At 37.9% G+C, this 24,070-nt stretch overlaps 1 protein-coding gene and 1 long non-coding RNA gene across 3 annotated transcripts in view; both read left to right on the top strand.

The window, feature by feature from the left end:
- Positions 1 to 22,542, top strand: part of rad50 (RAD50 homolog, double strand break repair protein) — a 30,177-nt gene extending 7,635 nt beyond the window's left edge. For both annotated transcript variants that reach the window (XM_040032149.1, XM_040032150.1), the window contains exons 13-28: positions 7 to 164; positions 280 to 455; positions 1,302 to 1,539; positions 3,974 to 4,163; positions 4,385 to 4,511; positions 5,116 to 5,309; positions 5,592 to 5,702; positions 6,045 to 6,137; positions 6,391 to 6,504; positions 6,649 to 6,776; positions 6,952 to 7,053; positions 9,366 to 9,488; positions 20,591 to 20,676; positions 20,781 to 20,923; positions 21,074 to 21,207; positions 21,895 to 22,542. In XM_040032149.1, the coding sequence (XP_039888083.1) occupies positions 7 to 164; positions 280 to 455; positions 1,302 to 1,539; positions 3,974 to 4,163; positions 4,385 to 4,511; positions 5,116 to 5,309; positions 5,592 to 5,702; positions 6,045 to 6,137; positions 6,391 to 6,504; positions 6,649 to 6,776; positions 6,952 to 7,053; positions 9,366 to 9,488; positions 20,591 to 20,676; positions 20,781 to 20,923; positions 21,074 to 21,207; positions 21,895 to 22,081 (2,304 nt within the window). In that variant the 3' untranslated portion in view covers positions 22,082 to 22,542. The remainder of the gene's footprint in view (positions 1 to 6; positions 165 to 279; positions 456 to 1,301; positions 1,540 to 3,973; positions 4,164 to 4,384; positions 4,512 to 5,115; positions 5,310 to 5,591; positions 5,703 to 6,044; positions 6,138 to 6,390; positions 6,505 to 6,648; positions 6,777 to 6,951; positions 7,054 to 9,365; positions 9,489 to 20,590; positions 20,677 to 20,780; positions 20,924 to 21,073; positions 21,208 to 21,894) is intronic.
- LOC120733759 lies at positions 11,364 to 15,905 on the top strand. Its single transcript, XR_005695900.1, has 2 exons — positions 11,364 to 12,213; positions 12,251 to 15,905. It is a non-coding gene; the product is annotated as an uncharacterized LOC120733759 (long non-coding RNA).
- Positions 22,543 to 24,070: the final 1,528 nt, after the last annotated feature.

Consider the following 24,070-nt stretch of genomic DNA (forward strand, 5'->3'; position numbering starts at 1 on the left):
TTTTAGGGCGAAAAGGAGGAGCAGGTACGCAAGTTCAAGTCCCGTCACAGTGAGGATCTGGTGTCCTTACTGGGCCACTTTCCCAACAAGAGAGAGCTGGAGGACTGGATCTATTCCAAGTCCAAGGAAATTAACAGCACCAGGGACAGACTTGCAAAACTCAAGTTAGCAAAATGCATTTACGTTGAAGCACACACACGATGAAAGAAAATGCTTTTAAAAAGACGTTTTTCAGAGGGACTGATTGGTGTTATATTGCTGTTTTTTCCTACATTTCAGTAAGGACTTGGCTTCAAGTGAGCAGAACAAAAGTCACATTTCTGCTGAGCTGCGTAAGAAGGAGCAGCAGTTAACCAGTGACGAAGAGAAGTTCTTCAATGTGTGTGGTAGTCAAGATCTAGACCAGGACCTGGGCAAACTGCAAGAAGATCTGGAGAAGATATCCAAACAAAGAGGTTAATGGCCTAAAAAATTAACTAGAATTGGCACCTTGGAGTTGACAAGATCCTTAATTGCAGTGTGGACCTTAACTGTAAACTATAAAAATGCCTCTTTTTCACTAGTGCTCTGGCTGCAAAAAGTCCAGTTGTATAGAACTTACTTTGTCATAATTACTTTCCCAATAAGTTGCTAGTTGTTATTCCTGTTTTATATAGTGGTGTTCATTGTAATAACCCAATGTAGTGTAAAAATGAGGATAAAGCAGAGTAGCTACTTATTGATTAGTCCTTGATCATCATGTCTTGTCTAAAAAAACAAAAAAAAAAACCCAAGATGGCCACAGCCAAAGTGCCAGACTTATTCTTTAAAACTTGGCAGATCAGCAGGTGATGAACATGTCCATCATTAATATACATTTTATCTTTTATGTAGATAAGATGTTGCAGAGGTTGATGAGGTTCATTCTAAAGAAATACAGAATCCTTTGTGTTGCTGGGTGGATTTAACAGGTTCAGTGTGTCGCTCTTTAAATGCATCTTCTGTGCGTTTGACTACATTATAAATTAATGTAACAACATCTTTCCATCTGCGCTATAATCTCGAGTGAATCAACTTTGTTAAAATTGGTTGACATATTCAAAAGCATCACACAATCAAGAAAAGTATTTCCTATTGAATATAACTATATATGTATTCTCTGGGTATGCAGTAAGTTAACCAAGGAAGTGATTACTTGACTTTAGTGTGTATGCCCATTTTAACTAAAAGCCTAATGTACAGTGTGGTTGGTTGGTGTCTTTTCTAGTAATAATTGGCAAATGATTAATAAATTTTCTCTTTCTGCACCTGTCCTGGTATAGCCATGCTAGCTGGAGCCACAGCAGTGTACACCCAATTCATCAGTCAGCTGACAGAGGACAGGGAGCCCTGCTGCCCAGTGTGCCAGCGGCAGTTCCCCTCTGAGTCTGATCTGCAGGAGGTTATCAACGACATGCAGTCGAAGTTACGCCTGGTGCCGGACAAACTGAAAAATACAGAGCAGGACCTGAAGAGGAAGGAGAGGAAGAAAGATGAGATGATGGCTCTCAAACCTGTGAGGTACTGAACCAGAGGGGTCTCTGATCTGAGTTTGAGTGTTTTTTTTCTGCTTCTGAACTCGAGTAAAAACAAATGAAAAAACAAATGTCAGGTGATACCCTCAACAATATTAGAACTAGAAAAAAATTGAAAAAATAAAGAGTAATAAAAAATAGAAGACCAGAACTGTTGTTGTTTAGCATCATAGTAATTTAAAACTCTACCATAAAACAGTGCAAAGAACAAATCCCTGATGTCTTTTCTGTAGTCACCCAGTTGTAATAAGCAACAGGCATTTAAGCAGCACTGCATATAGACTGATAAACACCAGTCTATAGGACTGTGTAGCATAAGGTTCCTATACTGAGTTTGATTTTTTTAAATAAATAAATGACCATAAAAGTAAATATCTTTAATTGATTTTTCCAAAATTTACAGAGTTACCATTTTTCTTCCTAACAAGGAAATAAATTAGCCTGTCGACAGTCTCTTGTTCTCTTTCCTTTCCAGTAGATGGAGCTAGAGTGTCATAGTTCTAAATTCTGGACACACACACACACACACACACACACACACACACACACACACACACACACACACACACACAGTGTGTGTTAAATCTCTGAGATGAACATAGTTTAGTAAGCCAACAGACACTTTTTTGTTGTTGTCAGGACAACCTTTCATGTTAACTTTTATAGTGAGTGTGATGATAGTCAGAGAAACATGTATACAAAAAACAAAAACATTTCAGTGTCATATTTACAAATATTCTTATGTAAATAGTCACCTACTTAAATTTTTCGAGGGTTTTCAGCCCCACCTTGTGGCTGCCTGTATATTAGGTTTGCTTCTTTTTATTAATTGAGATGGAAAAACTTTTCTCAGCTGCCATCTTTCAAAGGGTGTGAATATTCTGCTACAGGGCCGTGTGACAATGTATCCAATGAGTTCATGTGAGCTGATTTTATGTGTGCATACTTAATTAATTCACCTTGTATAGCTGTGATCTCTACAACCAGAGTCTGAGTCGAGCCTCTGAGTCATCTGATATGCCATTACTTTTTCTTTTGATTGTATTATCATATGAGGCACAGCCTGTCTTCAGTGACCCTGCAATGCACCAAATGTCTTGGCTGCCTGTGGTTCAAATTCAGGACATTGAAGTAGGCCAAGTGTCTCTCAAAAGGGATGTTTGTTTTTATTAGGTCTCTTTAACTTGGAAGCAATAAGATGATTAAATGCTCAGCTAAATGTAGCTAAACTCATTAGTAGGTGCAGCTTTACAGTGGAAACACTAGATAAAGTTAAATTAGTTAACTCTGATGAGTGTTTCCACTTAAGTTAGTTAAGTAGAAACACTAGTTTAAGAGGTGTCCCCTTTCAGCACATATAGTATGGCCACTGTGTGTCGTGGGACAGGATATCTTATATTATATGTGTGTTATCTCTCTCCTCTCCTCTCCTTCAGAAAACAGACATTATAGACACAACAGTTTGCTTTCAAGAGTTTCACAAAGTTATCAGTGGTTTGTTTTCCTAATGTTTTCAGGTGGGCTATTCCACAGTTTGGGACATAAAAGTCAAAAACTGTAGTAGCAAAGTTCTGTCATTGTCATGGTAACAAATGTTATGCTGTCTGATAAGGGTGGTAAATAGCAACATGTACAGTAATGTGAGAAATGTAACTACTGTCAACTTCAATGACAACTGCCGTGTAGAACATCACAGAGTGATACTCAATCTCCGCCAAAGATGAAGAATTTCCTGTCAGTCATACGTGATTTGAGCCATTCAGGAACGTTATCTGAAAAATCTACCCAGCGATTACACAGTCTCTCAAAGGCTGCCTTTATTCAAGTGAAATGAGGTTAGCAACCTTATCAGAATTGTTAGTCTGAGAACACTTACCTTTTTGTGGGATGTAGTACACCTTTTTAAAGCGTTTTTCTTTTTACATGAATTCAACTTTGTCAGATAACAAAAGGTTGACTATTGGTTTATAAATTAGTATATTAACAGCCATTTCTATGACAGAGACTGATGAAAAGGTGGTTTTTCACAAGATGAATCATGAGAACTGTGGGGGTTTAAGAGTTTGTTTGTTTTTTTTTCCCGCACCCCCACCATCCGCTCAAATGCCCTTAAGGTTTATTTTGGTTTGGCTTGGTTTGGTTTTTTGGGGTTGAGATTGACATCTTTTAATTATTAATAGTGTTGAATAATAATTCTGTTGTGTTCTGCAGTTGTATATTATAATAACTCGAGTGTACGTACGACATGACTCCAAAACTCTTCTTTCATAGTTTTGTGACAGATATTTGAAAATGTGCCTCCAAATATGCTTGTAGACTTTAATAACAAGGTGTCAAAAGGAGACATTGTTGTACATACAGGTTTTTAATAAGTGTCACACTTTCAAAGTATGTTTACTTTTCATTGTCATGTCTCTCAGACAGTCCATTGTACAGCTTCAGGAAAAGGAGCTACCGGAGTTGAAAAACCGTCTACAGACTGTGAATAGAGAAATTGAGAGGTTGAAGGGTGACGTGGAGGAGCAGGAGACTCTGCTTGGCACGCTGATGTCTGAGGAAGAAACTGCCAAGGCCTGCTTGCAGGACATTTCTCTCATGGACAGATATCTGGTATTAACCTCCTGCCTGTCGTTCTGGACTTGCACTTATATCTTTCCTGATCTCTCTTTACCCAGCTTAAACCTTTGTGGGCCTTCGTTTTCTCACCTTTCTTCATTCTCTTCTTTATTTTCCTGATATTTAATTGGCTATAAATTATTCTTGTTGATTGATGTTGTTATTAGAGTTCCATTTAAGCAATGTCCTTTTTTGGATTTTCTTTTGCTTTTCAGATGGACCTTAAGGACGTGGAGAGGAAAATCGCTCAGCATGCAGCAAAACTCCAAGGAGTAGACCTGACCAGAACCACACAACAAGTCAGTCAGGAGAAACAAGAAATTCAGCACAAGTTAGACACCAGTAAGATGACACAAAGCAAGCACATCCATTCACGGGGAAATTGTGTCTCTTACATTCTTAATTTTCTAACTTTGGCACTCAAAATCTTGTATTTCTTTCTTTTTTTTAATTTAAGAATTTGGCTCAATTATCATGCTCTGAGGACCTACATAAGGAGTGTGACTGGGAGGGGGGTATGAAGATATAGAAGCAGTTATTCGAGAAGGGCTGTTTTATTGATTTCGCTCAAACACTAGATTACTTTTCTCACTGAAACAGCTTAAACAGTTTTACTGCTTTGATTCTTTGCTCATACCGAGGCTGCTAGCCATTTGTTAGCTTCTTTAAGATGTCCACGTTCAACCTGTTGACGATGATCTAAGTGTCTGATTGGATTTATTGTTAAAAACATTTTTGTTCCACCTGCAATTTACTCTCATATAACTGTTCGCTTGCACCGCTGTATGCATGTTGTTCATGAATAAAATGGTATGCATTGACCCTGCCGGTCATCAGTGACCAAAGATGCTGGAAATCGTGTGATATGAGTCCCTGGCTGGTTTGTTGATGTGTCTCTAGTTGCTAGTTGTTTTTTCTTTCTCTTTACCTCTTTGTATATTTTCAGCTTCCAGCAAGATGGAGTTGAAACGTAAGCTGATCCAGGACCAGCAGGAACAGATACAGATGCTTAGAAGTGCAGTGAATGAGACACGAGCAGAAAAGCTCCAGCTGAGCAGTGACATGCAGAAACAGCAGCAGCTGGAGGAGCAGTGTGCCGAGTTCACCACTGAGATCCAATCCTTGACCAGAGACATCAGGGTATTTTTTTTTTTTCTTTTTTTGTTGTGCTTACATATTTTATATTCACATGAAGATTAAAATGTTTCACACTTTATTCTCATATTCATAATACAAAATAACAGAAATGTACCATAATCATACAATCAAGTCTTATATATTCATTATATATGGCTACCAGATGTTTGGTGAACATTGTTTATTTTTAGTTGCATGGTTTAAAAAAAATTCTATAAATTTTCTATGTTGTCCCTTTTTTGTGTGTGGGTTTTTTTTTTCTTGTTCCACTTTGTGGTTTACCAGGAGGCAAAGGAACAGCTGTCCCCTCTGTCTGCCGCTCTGGAGAAGCTACAGCAGGAGAAACAAGAGTTGCTGGAGCGCAAGAGGCAGAAGCAGGAAGAAGGGCAGGAGAAGGTGGGCACAGTCTCACTTTTGTGTCTTTTGGAACGTGCTTTCTCTATAATGAAAAAACAGCACAGAACTTTACATTTACGGAGCAATTACTTGTTATCAGTTTTCATTTAAAGTTTTTTTTCCATTTAATTTGCTGTGCATGTCATGTCATAGTTTTTTGTATTGTATACACACACACACACACACACACACACACACACACACACACACACACACACACACACACACACATATTAATAGATAATGACAGAGCATTATGTTTTTGTAAGACCTTTGTTCTGCCACAAATAAACTGTGAATATCTGTTCATCTAAGTCTGAATTCTGACTGTGTTTCTGACAGATCAGCTCCATTAAAGAGAAATTAAAGGCGATCACCACTTTGGAAAAAGACATCACTAAATATGTCGATGAGGGCAAAGATGAATACAAAGAGGTAACATGTTTGGCACTGTTGTAAGATGCATCACAACGCCCACCCCCAGTGATTTATTCTGTGACATATATTGAATTGTAGCCTCGGAGTAAAAGGTACGCATATATTTTATATAACTTTGAAACACCAACTTTTTCATTTTAACACTTTAGCATTGTTTCTTGTGAGATTAGCTGTAGAAGCTTGACTGTAAATGTGTTGATTTTATTATTTCTGAATGTGTTTAACCCTTTCACGGACCCTATCATTGCAGCAAAAAGAGTCTGAGCTCCATGAAACTAACACTCAGCTCCATGAAGCTGAGAAGCATAAGGAGAAAATTAATAAGGAAATGGGAAACATCCGTCAGGACATAGACACTCAAAAGGTACAGGACAACAGAGCAAACACTGTTTCATGTTTCGTAACTTTAAAACGAAGTTAAGAAACTTTATTTTAGATTCGCCTAACTCTAGCTACATGAGTATGGCAAGCACTTTTTAAAAGTTTAAACCTTCTTAATGAATCTTAGGTCCAGGAGCGCTGGTTACAGGACAACCTGACATTGAGAAAACGTGTTGAGGAGTTGAAAGAAGTTGTGGGTAAACGTGAGGCTCTTATGAAGGACATGGGCAACATGCAAGTCATGCAGCTACGCAAGTAAGAGCACCACACCCATTATCAATTTTCCACATGATTGGTGAAGCAACCAAGCAATTAAAATAGTTTCAGGCTCCGTCACATCAGAAATGCCACACTTGACACTTGTAAATGTTACAGAGCTGTTTGTAGTATTTTAAATTCCTTCCCTTCATCTCTTTCTGTGGTTTTCCAGAGAACGGCGTGAAGCAGAGCGCAAGCTGGAGGATTTGAAAAGAAACCGCAGTATTGCATTGGGCCGACAGAATGGCTTTGAGGAGGAGATACTGCATTATAGGTGAAACATGCAGATATGCGGCACTTACACATACAGACCTTACTCTATACACATATGGTCATGCAGAAAATGAGGAAATAATACAAATAAGAAAACTGATTGGAAAATTGTGGAAAAACATGATATCCCAAAAGCAGCTGTCCATTCAGGTTCTGTGTAAAACAAATGAGGATGACAAGAAGTGAATCTCCAATAGATCTTCCTTCCCGACAGATGTTGAGCTAATTCAGTAGAAATAAATGTTATCATATAATAAAAACACAGCATGATTAACCATTATTGTTGATGTTTTTCGCAGCAATAACACCTCTGCTATATCTGTATATATTCTGGATTAGACTGCTGTGAATTAGAACTTTATTTGCTTTCATTTATTCATTCATTTCATTTATTGTTCAGATCCCTGTCAGAATATTAATACCAATACTTATGTGTACCATAGAGTGTACAGCCGAGTGTGTGAAGTCATCCTATTATGATACACCTCTGTCTGTTTGTCCAAGAGTTTCTCCTCTATGATCAGGTGTTCAGTAACCAAGGCACACAGGTACATCTTAGGACCCCAGAGGTTCTTAGCCACCAACCCATTTTTACCATTTCTGAGCCTGCAACATGTCATTTTCCACAATTGTAACGTCGGATTATAAGGTGCACTGTCAATTTTTGAGAAAATTAAAGGCTTTTAAGAGTGCCTTATAGTCCGAAAAATATGGTAATAACGACGGCCCGCTTGCATGTTCTACAAAAAAATGTGCTTTGGAGCTATCTGATGGACAAAAACCAAACCAGTTCCACGCCACTGAAGTTGCACCATTTTTACAAACCAATTCTGGTTCATCTGTTTCATTCAACAATCTGTTTTAGCCTTTCTCATTCTCCGTATGTGTGTATGAATACAAAGGCACTCCGCATGCGCGTTTTATCCACATTCTATCGTGAATTTTCATTTTCTTGTCATTGCCTAACATTACAGCGGTATTACCTTTAACGGTATAATATGGCCCAGCCCTACTGGGAAGGATCTGGCATTTGACTATAATGACATGAATGTGGTGGAGCATAACTGGACTAATATTTTGCTGTATTTAAGGGCTGTATCAAACATGAAATAATTGTAAAAATGTACTCAAAGGCAATGGGATGTTAAGCTATGTGAATTAGTCCAGCTTACAAAATCAACTTTTCAAGCATGTAATTTGACATGTGTAGGTAAATCATAAGGCACATAAATATGCAAACATAAAATAAGAGGTAAGTTAAGATCATCTTTTATTGTCTCAGTGTATATTTGATTGAACAAAATCTTGCATACGAATTTTTCATTTTACACTTGATGTTGGCAAACATTGTCTGAGTGTGTGAAATGCACCAACAACATTTAGAGTAACCTTAATGCTCTCTGGTCGCTATGGTAACAGTTAAATATTTCTTTCAAAATAAGACACACAACTACAAAACAAATATAAAGTACTTGAAAATATCTAATTCGCCATAATGCTAAATCAACGAGAGCCCTGTTTCTCTGCAACGAGACGATCCCACCTGGGCGTAATGGGGGACAGTGACACCTGAAGTGTGTTGCTTATGCTTAGTCTGCTCTGCGATTTTGTTTTGGTAGCTGTAACTGCAGAAAACCCCGCTTCACACAGATATGATGTTGGAAATGGAAACATAGTTTTTAGTGCTGTTGTGGCAATCTTGGGGTATTCTGCCACAACTTTTATCCAGAATACCGGCAAAGTTGATGTCTCGAACATACTTTTAAGGCCTGTTGTGATCTCCAACAGTTGATCTTCTTCTTGCACAGACATGCTGGATTCACCCGGTTTATTGACAAATGGGTCGCAGATCCATTCCGTGTCAGTTCGTGGGTCTTTTGTGATTAGGAAGTAGCACTCGAACTCTTTTAAAGGCAAAGACAGGTGATCGTGCACGAGGAAGTTATTTATTTTTTCTGTGTGACCGGTACCAAAAAAAGAAAATTTATTCATAACACACGGGAAAAGACCCAGGGAAACAGAGTTAACGATAAAAACCCTGAAAACCACAAATTTCACATCTGCGCCTCAACTCTCGCGGCCCGGTACTAAATGACCAGGGGTTGGGGACCGCTGCGTTAGACGACTGACATCTAATGCACTAATACTGTAGTACTGATGTGTCCTAGTGTACTAAAAATGGTTTAAGTTAAAAAATGAAGTTATCAAAGCCCTGGGTAGTGTTGAGAAACAGTAACAGAAAACCATGTCATTTTCTATTATTCAACGATTTATCATTAAACTAAAAGTGCAATTTGAAAATATTGCTTACAGGAAAGAGCTGCGAGAGGATCAGTATGACAAAGCTGATGAGCGCTACAGAAACAAGATGATTACAATGAGGACCACAGAACTGGTCATCAAGGACCTGGATCTCTACTACAAGGCTCTTGATCAGTAAGTTTTGTCCTAACATATGCATATATACAGCTTGTGGTTATTAACAAAAAATAGTTCTCCATACATAACATCTGATTTATGGTCTTCTTTTAAAATTCTGTAAATAGTTTTCATTTGACAGCTTTGTTGAATAAAGAAAGATTTCTACCATATTTTGTGATACTTTGCAATGTCAACAGGAAATGACAGTGTCAACTGATGCAAATTATCGCAGTTCTATCTTGTGCAGATTTTTGTGCTTTTCCCTCACGTATAAGAGGGTGTCACTTGCAGAAACATGGCTAAGCAGTTTAGTCAGCTATTTACTCAGCTTGGGAAAATGGAAGTGTATGGTGACACATACTGAAACAGATGAGATTGATTAGTTTCAGGGTAAAACCACAGATAAATAACATGAAATGCATAGTGAAATGTGTGTCAGGAGTTCAGAGTTTTTTGACACGTTCCCTTGTATTAGAACAGTAACTTGTTAATGTGAGACTTGTGAGTCTTCATCAGAGATCAAGAAGTGCTATACATACTACACAAAATATACATAGTACATATCTATGAGTGAGTCTACAATAAATATAAACAGATATACGCAATAAAAACCATAAACCTCAATTATAAATATACAAACCTCAGTTTAAAAAAAAAAACAAAAATCATTAAATAAAAAAAAATTATAGAAGTAAATGTGTCTGTGTTTGCACAATAAAAAGCCAGGATAAAGCAAGTAAAAATAAATAGGTTTTTACAGCAGTTTTCAAAATGACTGAGAGATTGGGCAGCTTTAATGTGAGAAAGCAGATTGTTTCACAGATAAACAGGCCCTATCACCTCTGCTTATTAGCCTCTCTCTAGGAATGTCCAAGAGCTGTTGGTTTGTAGATATCAGGGCTCTGGTAGGACTACAGGGCTGTAAAAGTTGAGTTAAGCAGGGTGTTGTAAACTTCAGACATTACATGGAACCTTTCTTTCTGAGTTGATGTACTGTTTGCATTGTTGCAGTTTGTACAGTACTAGTAGGTCTTGTGTCAGAACATCATTAACTAGTTAGGCCTTAATTGGATGTCTATGCATATCTGAGGGAAAAAATTCACTTGCTTCAATTTCAAACTTCGCTTAGAGAGAGGTTCATTTCCACATCAAAGTATAGTTTTATTAATATCTGCTGAGATGTGTTCTTCTTCAGTCACACTTAACATCTACACTAAAAATTTCATTTTATAAAATGTTGGATTCATGGCTGCTGGTTAGAAAGTGCAAACCAACTTTCCACGTCTATTAATTTTTTTTATGTCACAAGATGGTTTAAATGAAAGAAGGGGGGGGGGAAACCTCAATGTGACCTAGTAACATACATGACCAGTCAAAAGTTTGGACACACTTTCTCATTTAATGGATTTTCTGTAAGTTAATTACTTTCTACATTGTAGATACATACTGAAGACACTAAATATATGAAGCAAGATATGGAGTCGTGTAGCAAAAAAAAAAAAGAAGCTCTAAATAGGTTTTATTTTTTAGATTCCTCAAAGTAGCCACTCCTTGGTTTGTTGACAGCCTTGGCCTTCTGTCAGTGAGCTTCATGATGTAGTCACCTGAAATGGTTTCACTTCACAGGTGAGCCTTGTCAGGGTTCATTATTGGAATTTCTTGCCTTCTTAATGGGGTTGGGAGCATCAGTTGTGTTGTGCAGAAGTCAGGTTGGTACACAACTAATAGCCCTATTTGACAATTGTTAGAATTCATCCCAAAAGGTTGATTATTTTCATCTGGATGTAGCATTTACAGTGGGAGAAATGTTTTGTCATTGTGGTTGTTGATCAGTGGTCTTGACAATTTGCAAACTAATGATCAAGGAACTGACCTCACAGCCATTTGTCCATTCAGTTTCAGTCATTGTATACATGTACTGTTTATAAGGTTGGGGAAACCTGCAGTCAGCTGAGACTAAATAAGTCACTTGGATGAGTGATGGAATGTTTCTCCGAATGAAAACATTCCATCCAGACAAACAGAAGCAACCTTTTGACATTTACTTATCTGGATGATTGAGCATGTGTCAAGGCATGTTAGATTTCGTATTATGGCAAGAACCAATCAGCTAAGTAAAAAGACTGCCCATCATTACTTTTAAAAACTGAAGGACAGTCAGTCCAGGGAATTGCTAAAACTTTGAATGTGTCCCCAAGTGTAGTCACAAAAACCATCAAATGCTACGACAAAACTAGTTCACACGAGGACCAGCCCAGGAAAGGAAGACCAAGAGTTACCTCTGCTGCTGAGGATAAATAGAGTCCTAGTAGCAGTCTCCTCTAAACATCAAATGTGCAGAGGAGACTGCGCAAATCCGGCCTTTATAGTCAAATAGCTGCTAATAAACCACTACTAAGGAAAAGCAACAAGCAAAAGAGATTTGCTTGGACCAAGAAAAACAAGGAATGGACATTAGACCAGTGGAAATCTGTGCTTTGGTCTGATGAGTCCACATTTGAGATCTTTTTGTTCCACCCCCGATGTCTTTGTGCAACTCAGAAAAGGGGAACGGATGGTCACTACGTGCATGGTTCCTACCGTGAAGCATGGAGGTGTGATGGTTGGGGGTGCTTTGCTGGTGACACTGTTGGGAATTTGTTCAAAATTGAAGGCACACTGAATCAGCATGGCTACAAAAGCATCCTGCAACATTCCACAGTCACCTGTGGCAAATTCAGATGGTTTGGGATGAGATGGAGTGCAGAGTGAAGGCAAAAGGGTCAACAAGTGCTCAGCATGTCTAGGAACTCCTTAAAGACTGTTGGAAAACCATTTCAGGTGACTACCTCATGAAAGTCATGGAGAGAATCCCAAGAGTGTGCAGAGCAGCAATCAAAGGGTGGCTGTTTTGAAGAATCTAAAATATTGAGCATGTTTTCACACTTTTTGTTTACTTCATAATTCTATGTGTTCATTCGTAGTTTTGATGCCTTCAGTGAGAATCTACAATGTAAATAGTCATGAAAATAAGAAAAAAAAAAAAAGATAAAATGACATGTGTCCAAACTTTTGACTGGTAGTATAAGTTGGTATCTGACATAGCAAATGTAGAGCAGGTCATCCAGATTAAATTAAAACATGTCACGATTTCATCTAAGGGCGTGCAAAGTCAATCTTACCAACCCTAGTTGATGTAATCACAAATTTATATATACTATTCTGATTTATATTTTTACACAGCTCAAAAAATGTATACATGTGTAAATATTACCACTTTCCTGCCTACATGAAGAAATATTGCTAAGTTTTATGCACGTCTTCTGTCTTAAAAAGCTTTTGTAGTTTTACTGTAATGACACATCTTGTGCTTGTCTTCCTGATGAGGCTCTTTGAATTTAGGTCACCAGAACTACCGCAGAGTTTTTAGCTTCATAGCTGGAACGTCAGCAGCATTGACAGGGTGGGAAGTGATGTCAGTGTCTTCCAGTACTTTGAGTTGGTGGCCGAGTGCAGGCTGAAATCTGATACAGTTTAACTGGTATTGCATAGTGACGTTTTTATTAACTTTATCTTTTTTTTTACTGTTTTGGAAAAATCTTTATCTAAGTATTCCTTATTAACCTAAATTCATCAAAATTTTTGGAAGAAAAATGTTTTAAAAGAATTCTAACTAAATTAAATCAACAGGGCATTGCTTACACTTTTACATTGTGTTGCATTCCTGTTAATTAATCTTTGCAGTCAAATAAGGTGTTTATTTTGTTTGCCTTTCCTAGAAGCAAGCTTTAAAGTTTGCTTTATGATGGATGTGAATAAAACTTGTAGCAAAGCTACAACTGAGAGATCCTTCTCTTTTTCATCTGCCTTGTTTTGCATACATGACAGCTATTGGGACTTTGGAAAAATAATCACATTATTTTTTGTCCATGGGGTTGATCATTTCTGTGAGGTCTGAAGGTACTTCTTTTGCTTAGTGGACAGCATGCCAAATGGAATGCACTTGTGTTGGTGATTTCAGTGCGTCTTTGTGGGCTCAATAGATGTGCAGATATGCGGGTCTGTTATCTGTAGTATATCACTTCAGTCAAGTGCATTCAGGAAGCATCATGTCTCGCAGGCCAGCAAACAGCTGTGATTGGCACGCCATCAAGCGGTGATTTGAAGAGCGCTTGAGTGCTTTTGCTTTGCGCTTTGTTGGCATAGCACACATTTGAAATATTATTTGATCATGTTCATTTAATTGTGGGAAGCAAAATGTCTAATTGTACAGCCTATTAATAACAAGCAGGGCTCGCTTTACCCCAGAGGATGGTGCTTCCAAGAATTTCAACTAGATCACAGGGCAGTTTTCCACTTGATGTGTTACATCACATCAGCTTGTCCAGATAACCTCTGTTTTTTGACGTTGACTGAACGTATTGCCTCCTGTGGTGGTCTTGTTGACGCCTCAGTGAAGGAAAAAAAAAAGATTACTCAGCCACCACTGCAGTGACTTCACAGTCTTGCATGAAGTAGGTGGCCTTTAGTCATTCTATAAATAAAATAATTTGAAAATGAGTCATGTCTTTCATGTGAAGTACCAGGCTCTCGAGTAACTAAACAGATTCTATGGATTCCAAAAAGCAGATTAGTTTTAAATTAATATATTAAAAAAGCTAGTTTTGCTGCTCAACTTCTTCGTCTTTTTTTATAGTTGCCTTTATAATGCTGTTAATTTATCTTGGGAAAACTTTTTTCAAGACTCTATGTGACCTCATTCATAAACTACAGCTATGAATCATTTGCACATTTTATTTTAAAGGTCATTGGTTTTTAGTTCTGACACTTTGCTACTGCATGCTTTTTATCTTTAGAAAAAAATATATATTGACCTGCCTAATAATGCTAAATTACACCTATAATTACAATTTGCAGACTAATTAGTAGCCTGATTTACATAATGCAACATTTGCAAAAGTTAAATTTTCGGAATTATCTGGCTCTTGACCTATATGTTCTGCTTGCACATACTCATCCCCCACTACATTTCATGGCAACAAACTTTGTCTAACTTAGAGTTAGGTATGAAACAGTACACTTTGTTGTGTGGAAAGAGTTCAACTATTCGGTGCAGTCAGCAGTTTGAAAGCATGTTTGCGTGTGCAGAGTGCAGATGCGAGCACTTGTTTAGAGTTCAGGTCGCTAAAGCCTTTCATAAATAGAAGCCAATACAGGCTTTTGACTTTTAATTGTAGGCCCATAGATTATTACAGATATAGGTAGTTTACGTTAGGGTGCTAAGATGATATATTATCTTTCTGTGTTATCTTCAGTTATGTGTTATTCTATGTTATCTTCATTTACATGGCTAACCTTAAGTAAGCTCCCATAACAAATTGTATCTGATACCCCAGACCTGGCATATTGTGAACTTTCACAATACAGTTACTTACTTTCTCACCTTTCCAGTTTACTGTATCCTAATGGATTGTAAGATTGATAAAAAAAAAACAAAACAAAACAGAATTTAAATCCATAGTTAATCGTTTGAATAACTTTTCAGGAACAAATGCTAAATAATTGCAGAGCCTGTTTTTTCCGAGTGTTTTGAAAAGCATCTCGACTTAATGCCGAGTTATGCTTCCATTTTTTCCTCATACGTCATTGTGTAAAGACTTTCCAGCAAACATGACTATAAAACTCAAAAACAACCCCCCACAGAAACTGTTACAGTATAAAAACGATTAGATCAACCCCCCACAGCAAGAGTTAAAGCTGTACCGGAATAAATGTGGCAGGTCACAACAGAGTTGTTAACTGTATAGCTTTGTACCACTACCAGGGCAGGGTTTTTTTCTGGATTAATAGAACTGATTTTGATTTGCTTCCAAAGAGCACTCACCACTATTTATGCTTTTTGAAATGACCGCCTAAAATCCTAAAACATAATGTTAGGTTTACTATCTCAAGCCGGGTAATGCAGCAGGACAGTGAATGTAAACATCAAAGGAAAGACAGCAGAATCCATCTTTCAGAGTGGCCCAGCCAGAGTCTAGTAGGAATACTATTGAGATACAAGAGTTGACTTATTTTTCTCAGAGTGCACAAAATATTTAACATGTGTATTATTTTTGTGTTAAGCACAGTTAAATACCTGTGACTTGAGTAATGGCGAAGTAAGATCTTATCAAGAATTAATGCAAAAAACAAAGATTGTACATGTCTGTTTTAGTGCTGCATACTAACCAGTTAATGGATAGTAGATGAATCACTAGTATTATCTGCTAATCCATTTACTTTGAAGGTTCAAAAGAAGTTTTATCTAATGATGACGTTTTTTTCCAACAGGTTTTAAATGACCTAAAAAAAAGACTTAGACTTACTTACTTAAACTTACTTATTAGATTAACCTAAATTTGCTATTGTGGTGAAAAATATCCTGCTCGACATGCAAGCCTTCCAAGCACAGAAGAAAAAAAAAAACATCTCATAGAGCAGAGAGTTCACTTCCTATTTTGTATCACCGCATAACTATCAATGCCATCATTTTTATGTGGCTTCAGCATTTGCAGTGCTGATTTTCATGATTGAAATGTGCAAATAATTGAAAATTTATCAGCAAGGTAGCAAAGCATGACATTGTACACAGTGAGGCCCTTGCCAAATGTTGTACAGATATGTCTGGGTTTTCTATTTAAATGCAACTGTATTATAGCAAATCAAAAGCACCTGAAGGTTACGTTTATTTGTCAATGTATCAGGCTTTTTTTTTTTAATTATCCTTTCTTTCTATTAAAAATATATTCATGTTTGCAAACTGTTTATTCTTGGAGATCAGGATACTCTAAGAGACACTTAATAAGGATAAAAGGCCTTGGTAAGGATGTGTGAGCTCACCATCACTGATACCATCTGAGTACGGTATCTGAAGAGAGCAGAAGCATCATTTACCCATAAGTGTGGGTTAGAAAAGGCATGACAGCCTGCAGTGTTATCAAGATTGCAAGCAAGGCATAGAGCCTTCCATCAGACATTACATCCAGGTCACAGTTTCTGTTTGAATACAGAGAAAATGGTTTCTATGGTAAGATGTTTTGATTTGGACGCAAAAAAATGAATCAGTGTGCAAAAATTGTCTGTGCAGAACTGAGCAAAAGCTAGAAGTCACTGATAATGTGACTTTCAATAAAATGAAGGTAGTTGAAAGTCAAAGTTAAAGAGTTTGTGTTTGCTAATTATCGAAGAGTCAGCATAGCTTTCATTGTATTCTGGTCAAAATAACAGTCTATATGTGTTGGCTCAGCGGTTCTTAAACATTTTCTTTCATGCCCTTCTTCAGAAGTCCATGAAAGTTCAAGCCTCACACTCTAACTTTTAGCAATCATTAAAAGCGAAAAGTTATCCAAGTATAATTTAAATTTGTAAATGTCGGTACAGGAGCGTGAGTCATTGTATAAGAAGGAAATCTGATTCCTTCAGACTAATCTCGCTTCATACTTTTCAACTTAGATCGTCAGTTTTGAATACATTGCAAGCAGTATTTAAACACATCTGGGAAAGCGAGGGCATCTCTAAGAGATACCAGGTTTACTGGGTCACAGATGTAGAGCGGGCTCTGTAGATTTGTGAATGTAAACATTCGTCAACAAAGGAAATGACTTGCAGCTACCGTATAATGAGAGTCAGCAACTTCCAGTGAAAAGGGGTGAAGTAACCACTAATGATCTTTAACCCTTTTTGAAGTGATTACCAATGAGAGTGCAGAATGTCATTTTACATTACCAAAGCAAAGTCTCAGGAGATCTGAGTGACAACAATTACCTCTTCTGCTGCGTCTATATGATACACAACAGTAATTTAGTGCGTGTGCAGAACTCATGGTACTCAGCCTGATTGAGACGGGCATTAAACAGACAAGTCTATGCACGTCAGATTTTGGGAAGTACCCCTCACGTATCTCAAATTAAAATGAGGTCGTTCTTCAGCTTATGCAGCGAGTTTTAAATCATGGTCCTACTTCAAAATTGCAAAACTAATTGAATGTGTTGAGGATATTGTGGGCTCACAGTCACTATCACTGCATTATCATAGTGTGCAGGGAATTGATTGGTCCACTTCTGGACTTGGAGAAAATGTCTCTCCTCTTTTTCTCCTGCAATCCAAGACAGATATTTTGGCACTTTTTATACATAGAAATTCATAGAATAATGGCTACAGTCTTCTATGAACTTACTGTGTGTATATTGTTGTAAATATGCATAGCAAGGGTTTTTAGCAGTATGACTTGAGTTGAATGCCCCCCTGGTCAAAGTTGGTTGTCTGTCCAGTTTATGCTCTGCTGCCAACCCTGAAAACATGCCTGTATTGAAGCAATGTAATGGTAAATGGCCTGTATTTGTATAGCGCTTTACTTAGTCCCTAAGGACCCCAAAGCGCTTTACACGTTCAGTCATCCGCCCATTCACACACACATTCAGAGACCGGTGATGGCAAGCGACATTGTAGCCACAGCCGCCCTGGGGCACACTGACAGTGGCGTAATGTAAAGCCTTTTCTTCATGTTTCTCCTATATGTGCAATAGGTTCTACAAAGAATACTTAATAACATTTTGTTGTAAAAGTCTTGATGCATGCTCAATCATCCAGGTAAGTAAATCCCAAAAGGTTGATTCTGTTCGTCTTAGACGTAGCATTATAGGTGGGAGAACTGATACTGATGATGTCACTTGGATGAATGACGAAACATTTCTCCCACTGAAATGTTTCGTCACTCAAGCGCCGGTGTCCTGCAGGTTTTAGATGTGTTCTCGAACCAACACAGCTGATTCAAATGGCTAAATTACCTCCTCGACATGTCTTATTGCCAGGCCTCTTATGTTCTCCAGAGGCCTGGCAATCTAGGTGAACAGAATCAACCTTTTTGGGATTTTTTTCTGAACTGGAAGATCATCACAATACAACAGTTTTAGTATTTCTATAGCAAAGTTCATCAAGAAAATACTGAATTCTGCACTAAACATCCTGAACTTTTGAAACCTAGTGTGATTAAGTCAGCCTACTAAAGTCAGTGGATGATAGACAGTGCCCTGCCTTACTTCTGTTATATTCTAGGATATTAGTAGACATCTTGAGACTAAATGTTACCTAATGCTAATGCAGTATTTTCATATAAAGAAATGCTGTATTATTATATTACAAGATAATAAAACTCAAAATGGGATTACTTTTTAAAGGGACAAATATTACACCACCCTCACATAATGGAAGTCATTAGTCACACCTTCCTGTTGTTGCATGAGAAGTTCTGTAAAGAAGATGTAATAGGTTGGACAGGCGGATACTTGCCCTACTATCTCTATTTTTACTTTATGGTTTATTCACTATATATGGTCTACAGAAGACATACCGTTAGTTGTACTGTTATCGCTAGGTTTTTTTTTTTGCAAACCACATTTCATGTTTCTAATCAGTTTGTTAGATTATAGACCAAAAGTTTCTTGGTATTCCGGAAAGTGAAAAAAAATCCAGCTGAGCTCGTATCTTATGTATGATTTCATATCCTGTCAATATTATAGATACATTTATTGAAAGATAAAAAAAAAACGTTGCTGTTGTTTTTCATTTTTTGTAATCAGTTGATCAGATGCTTATTTTTTGAATGTTTCAATTTTGTGCAAACGTTGGGTTTTTTTCCGCATTTATCCACTGTCGAATAAATGATAAATATCTGGAGATGTGCAGACACGGGGATTGCTTAATAACTACTTCACACATAATGGTAGGATGTGACCTGTTAATATGTTCTTGAAGTTTTTATTTTAGAATTTAATATTTAGTAATCACTATCATGGTTCTGTTATAACCTTTTTACCTGATTGCGAATAGGGAAATAGCGCTTCAATAAACTTAGATGTCCCATGCAGCAATGTCTAGTAGAAGTGGCTTTTTGGTAGATAAACATATCTATCTTTAATTAGGTTTATCCTTTATATATTGCTCAAAAATTAAAAGAACACTTTTTAATCAGAGTATAGCATCAAGCCAAATAAACTTTGGGATATTGACCCGAACCCTACAGACATTGCACAGGTAGTCCAACTCCTCCAGGATGGCACATCAGTAGTTGCCATTGCAAGAAGATTTCCTGTGTCTTCCAGGACAATATCTAAAGCATGAAGGTAATTCCAGGAGACGGGTAATTACTCCAGGACAGCTGGACAGGGCTGTTAGAGGTTCTTAACACATCAGTAGGATCATAATCTGCTACTTTTGTGCAAAGAGGAACCAGATGAGCACTGCCAGAATCCTACAAAATGAACTCTGGCAGGCCACTTGTGTGAGTGCCTCTGAACAAACAATCAGGGTGGCTTGAGGGCCCGGCATCCTTTAGTGGGCCTACTCTAGTGTGCTCACTGCCGGGCACTGTTAGGTGTGAATGGCATTTGGCACAGAATATCAGAACTGGTAGATCGACCACTGACACCCTGTGCTTTTCAAAATGAGAGCTGGTTCACCCTAAACACATTTGATAAAGTGAAAAGGTCTGGAGAAGCCATGGAGAACATTATGGTCCCTGTCACACTGTTCAGTTTAGTGGTGGATCAGTGATGATCTGTGGAGCCATATCCATGGAGGGATGCACTGACCTCTACAGGCTAGGCAACGGCCGCCTGACTGTCATGAGGCACCGGGATGAAATCTTTGGACCCATTGTCAGACGCTACGCTGGTGCAATGGGTCCTCGTTTGCTCCTTGTACACAACAATGCCTGCCCTCATGTAGCCAGAGTATGTAGGGAGTTCCTGGAGAGTGAAACAATTGATGCCACTGACTGGCCTCCACACTCGTCTGACCTAAATCAGAAAAACACATCTGGGACATTGTGTTTCCAACCCCACCAGGTTGCACCTCATACTGTCCAGGAGCTCAGCGATGCCCTGGTCCAGATCTGGTCATCATCTGTCCCCCAGGACATCATCTGTCATCTCATTAGGAGCCCTGACATTGTCAGGCAGGCATGTGGTGCCAATACTAACTACTCCCATAACGTCCATATCAGTAGATATATCCAGTATAATATTTCTTTCCCCATTGTGATCCTTTCCTTTAATTTTTTGAGCAGTATATTAATTTTTAATTTTATTTGTTTTCCACAGAACCATCATGAAATTCCACAGTATGAAGATGGATGAAATCAATAAGATCATACGAGACCTATGGCGCAGCACCTACAGGGGTCAAGGTGTGTCTCACATTAACAAGAGAGCGCTATTATTATTTTGTGGCATTTTCAGAAATACTGTTTTTCCCCCTTACTGTCATTTATCTATTCTCTTCTCTCTCCAGATATTGAGTATGTGGAGATCAGATCTGATGTGGATGAGAATTCATCTGCTGGAGTGAGGCGGAGGGTTTACAACTACAGAGTAGTTATGGTGAAAGGAGACACAGCTCTGGATATGAGAGGACGCTGCAGCGCTGGCCAAAAGGTAAAAAAATGATTTTTTTTCGGTTTTGTGGTTACATCGCATGAAACCTGCATGTGACATGCAGTAAAAAGGTCAAACTTCTCAGTGAATCAAACATGATGTGACCATTTTGTTGTCTTCCTCTTTAAAAATATGATTGTGTGTGTCTAGGTACTGGCATCGCTGATAATCCGTCTAGCTCTGGCAGAGACGTTCTGTCTGAACTGTGGGATCCTAGCTCTGGATGAGCCCACAACCAACCTGGACCGAGAGAACATCGAGTCACTGGCACATGCCCTTGTAGAGTGCGTATATACGGATTCAGTATTCTTACTGCTATACTTGTGAAAACCCTCATTAATAGGATGCAACAGCTCCTAACATTAACTGACAGCTGTCTCTTTAGCCCCAAAACCAAATCCTTTAAATAGTTTAAGTAGCAAAGTGTCAAAGTACACACTTAGGGAATGTCTAATGTGCTCGGTCCCATTTATAAGCCGCCTCATCACATCTGGAACCTCACTTGGGCTTAAAAGCTGTCATTAAATCCAAGTTAACTTTGTACCAAAAAGGCCCCTTTGATGTAGATATGTTGCTATAGATACTGAGGAGTAGATGGGCTTCAAACCAGGAAATAAAAAGAAGTACACAGCTGGTGATACTGAATTAAAAAGAACTGTTTAATTATTGCAGTAGTAAAAAACAGACTCCTCTGTTTTAATGTAGATTGGGGCTATCCTTCAAGCCTCATACTGTGTCCCTACACAGTGCCCAGTGAAGTGTTACAGGATGTAAAGGTTGTCATTTGCCCATTCCTCTGTAAAAGTTGAACTATTTTGGCTTTACTGGAGCAGACCGTGTAATGTATCGGACAGAGAAACCAGCATCCGACCTGTCAAAACATTAAACACAGACTTCTAGTTGTATACCTTGGCAGCCACTGTCTTCCTTGCAGTGGGATGTAACTCTTTATCTCCTGCTGTTTTCTTCAGAATCATTAAGAGTCGCTCTCGCCAGCGCAACTTCCAGCTGCTGATCATCACTCACGACGAGGACTTTGTGGAGCTGCTCGGGCGATCCAGCTACATTGAACATTTCTATCGTATCCGTAAGAACCAGGATCAGAACTCTGAAATCACAAAGTGCAGCATCAATTCCCTCTCATCCTATCTTCACTGAGCACTGAAGTGATTCGAAAAGCTGCTTTGGAAATGTAAACTAATGCTTTATCTCTTTTCTTTGATTTTATTTGGGCAAAGACCACGTTCAGGTTTGCTTTTCAGGAGGCATGAAGAAAACTCATTCGCAAATCATTTGTTTAATAACTGACTATAATTTAACTGATATGCAAAGGCATGTTTGGTTGATAGTGTTTGTTTTTGAAGTCAGTCGTCAATAACCTTATATAAATGTATTATAACTGTTATAACCGTAATTATCCTTAAGAAACTGTTGGAAGAAGTGCCAAAACAAAAGCAATAGGCTTCTGTTAACATCAGAAATATTTAAGGACAAAAAGCTTGATTCTAATCCATGAAGAATTTGCTTGTTGTGCTGGAATCCAGCATGAGGAAAAGAGCTGTTTTGGTTTTGTTTTGTTTTTTTGGGGGGAAAAATAAAACTGCTAAAAACTGTCGAAACTTTTCTACATATTTATTGAAATACTGCTGTTATTCATAGTCTGACTAGTGACCAGCAGCCATCAGATGGCATTTTCAGCAACAGCACATTCTTTGCTTAAAAAAATAGGGAGAAATTACACATTGAAATTCATATATAGCTAAAAAAAAAAAAAAAAGCCCCTAAAGAACACATAAGTCACATATCAGATTGTGATGAATGGAATATTCAACTTGAAAATCTTAGCTGGTGTACATTTGTCATTACCTGAGAATAAAATTATAGAACATTCAGTGGAAACCAAAGTTATTGACCTATTATCACACCACAAATCAAAGGTAAGATTATTTAATTGCTGTAGATTTATTTCAGAGAAACACAGCGCCTTTATCTCAAAGTTGCTCGTTAACCACAACTTAATCAAGAATTTTGTCACACAATTCGTACATTTTTTTTTTCTTGCAATTGGCAAATGTGATAAGGCGTGGGCAAAGCAAGTATAAGTAATCTGTTATCTGCCAAGACTTCAGAACAAACTTGAATCTGACTACAGCCAAACAACCACTTCAAGGGCTTTTTTTGAGGACGCATCTTCTAAAGGTTTTCACTCTAAGTACAAGTATGGAGATGATGATGATGATGATGCTTGTGCTAGTGTCTGCTGCGCTGATGAGTCCATGTGCTGCAAATCCCGTCCGGAGTCTCAACCTAGACCATATCATTGACTTGGCTGACCAATACAATAAAACTATGTATGAGGTAAGGGCTCATCTCATAAGCACGAGTGGTTTTTTTGACTCTCAGCTTGAACATTTTATAACGTTTTTGGTGCCTTGACTTGTTAAAAAACTTGAAAGTGTGTTAAAATTTTAAATGTTGACAAATATTTTTTCTATTTAATCTGGAAGAAGTTCTATGTTGAGGATGTGACACACTTGGTCAAATCTGGATGTGGGGTGAGAGAATCCTTTTCCATCTCTTTGAAACTGTGTTCCCTGTAGAGCATTCAGTTTTATTGGATTACATTTTTAAATGTCATTCATTTTAAACACGTCTGAAGTGAATATGTTCTCGCTCCTGTTGCATACAGAATAAGTTTTTCTGCAGAGTGCATGACATCCTGAAAAAGCATGACAGAACGGAGGATAAGAAGATTGTGAGAAACCTGGACGTGTTTTTTAAAGAAGCAAATGTAAGATATCTTTTTGCCAAATGAAAATGTCCCATCTATGTTACAAATATGTAAGGATTATGTACTAATTGCATTTGCAATACAGTGAGCGAGATCATACTGAACCCAGGTGTTTTCTTATCTTTTAGGTGAACTGCACAGAAGAACTAATTAACGTGCCTCATGCAACAACCGAAAAGCCAATACCGTTTTTGCTGGAAAACCTTGCAAACTGCATTCGCCGGAGAAACTTCATGGGAATCTAAAAACAAAAATGCCTGAATAGCTTCGTGATCCGTGAACTATCTGACATGTGGTAACGTCTTCAAATGTTTTTCATAGTCACAGTTTGATACAGTTAAAGTACTGGATATTTA

The sequence above is a fragment of the Simochromis diagramma genome, unplaced genomic scaffold (genome assembly GCF_900408965.1).
Source record: "Simochromis diagramma unplaced genomic scaffold, fSimDia1.1 OVJJ01000216.1, whole genome shotgun sequence".
Classification (NCBI taxonomy): Eukaryota; Metazoa; Chordata; class Actinopteri; order Cichliformes; family Cichlidae; genus Simochromis; species Simochromis diagramma.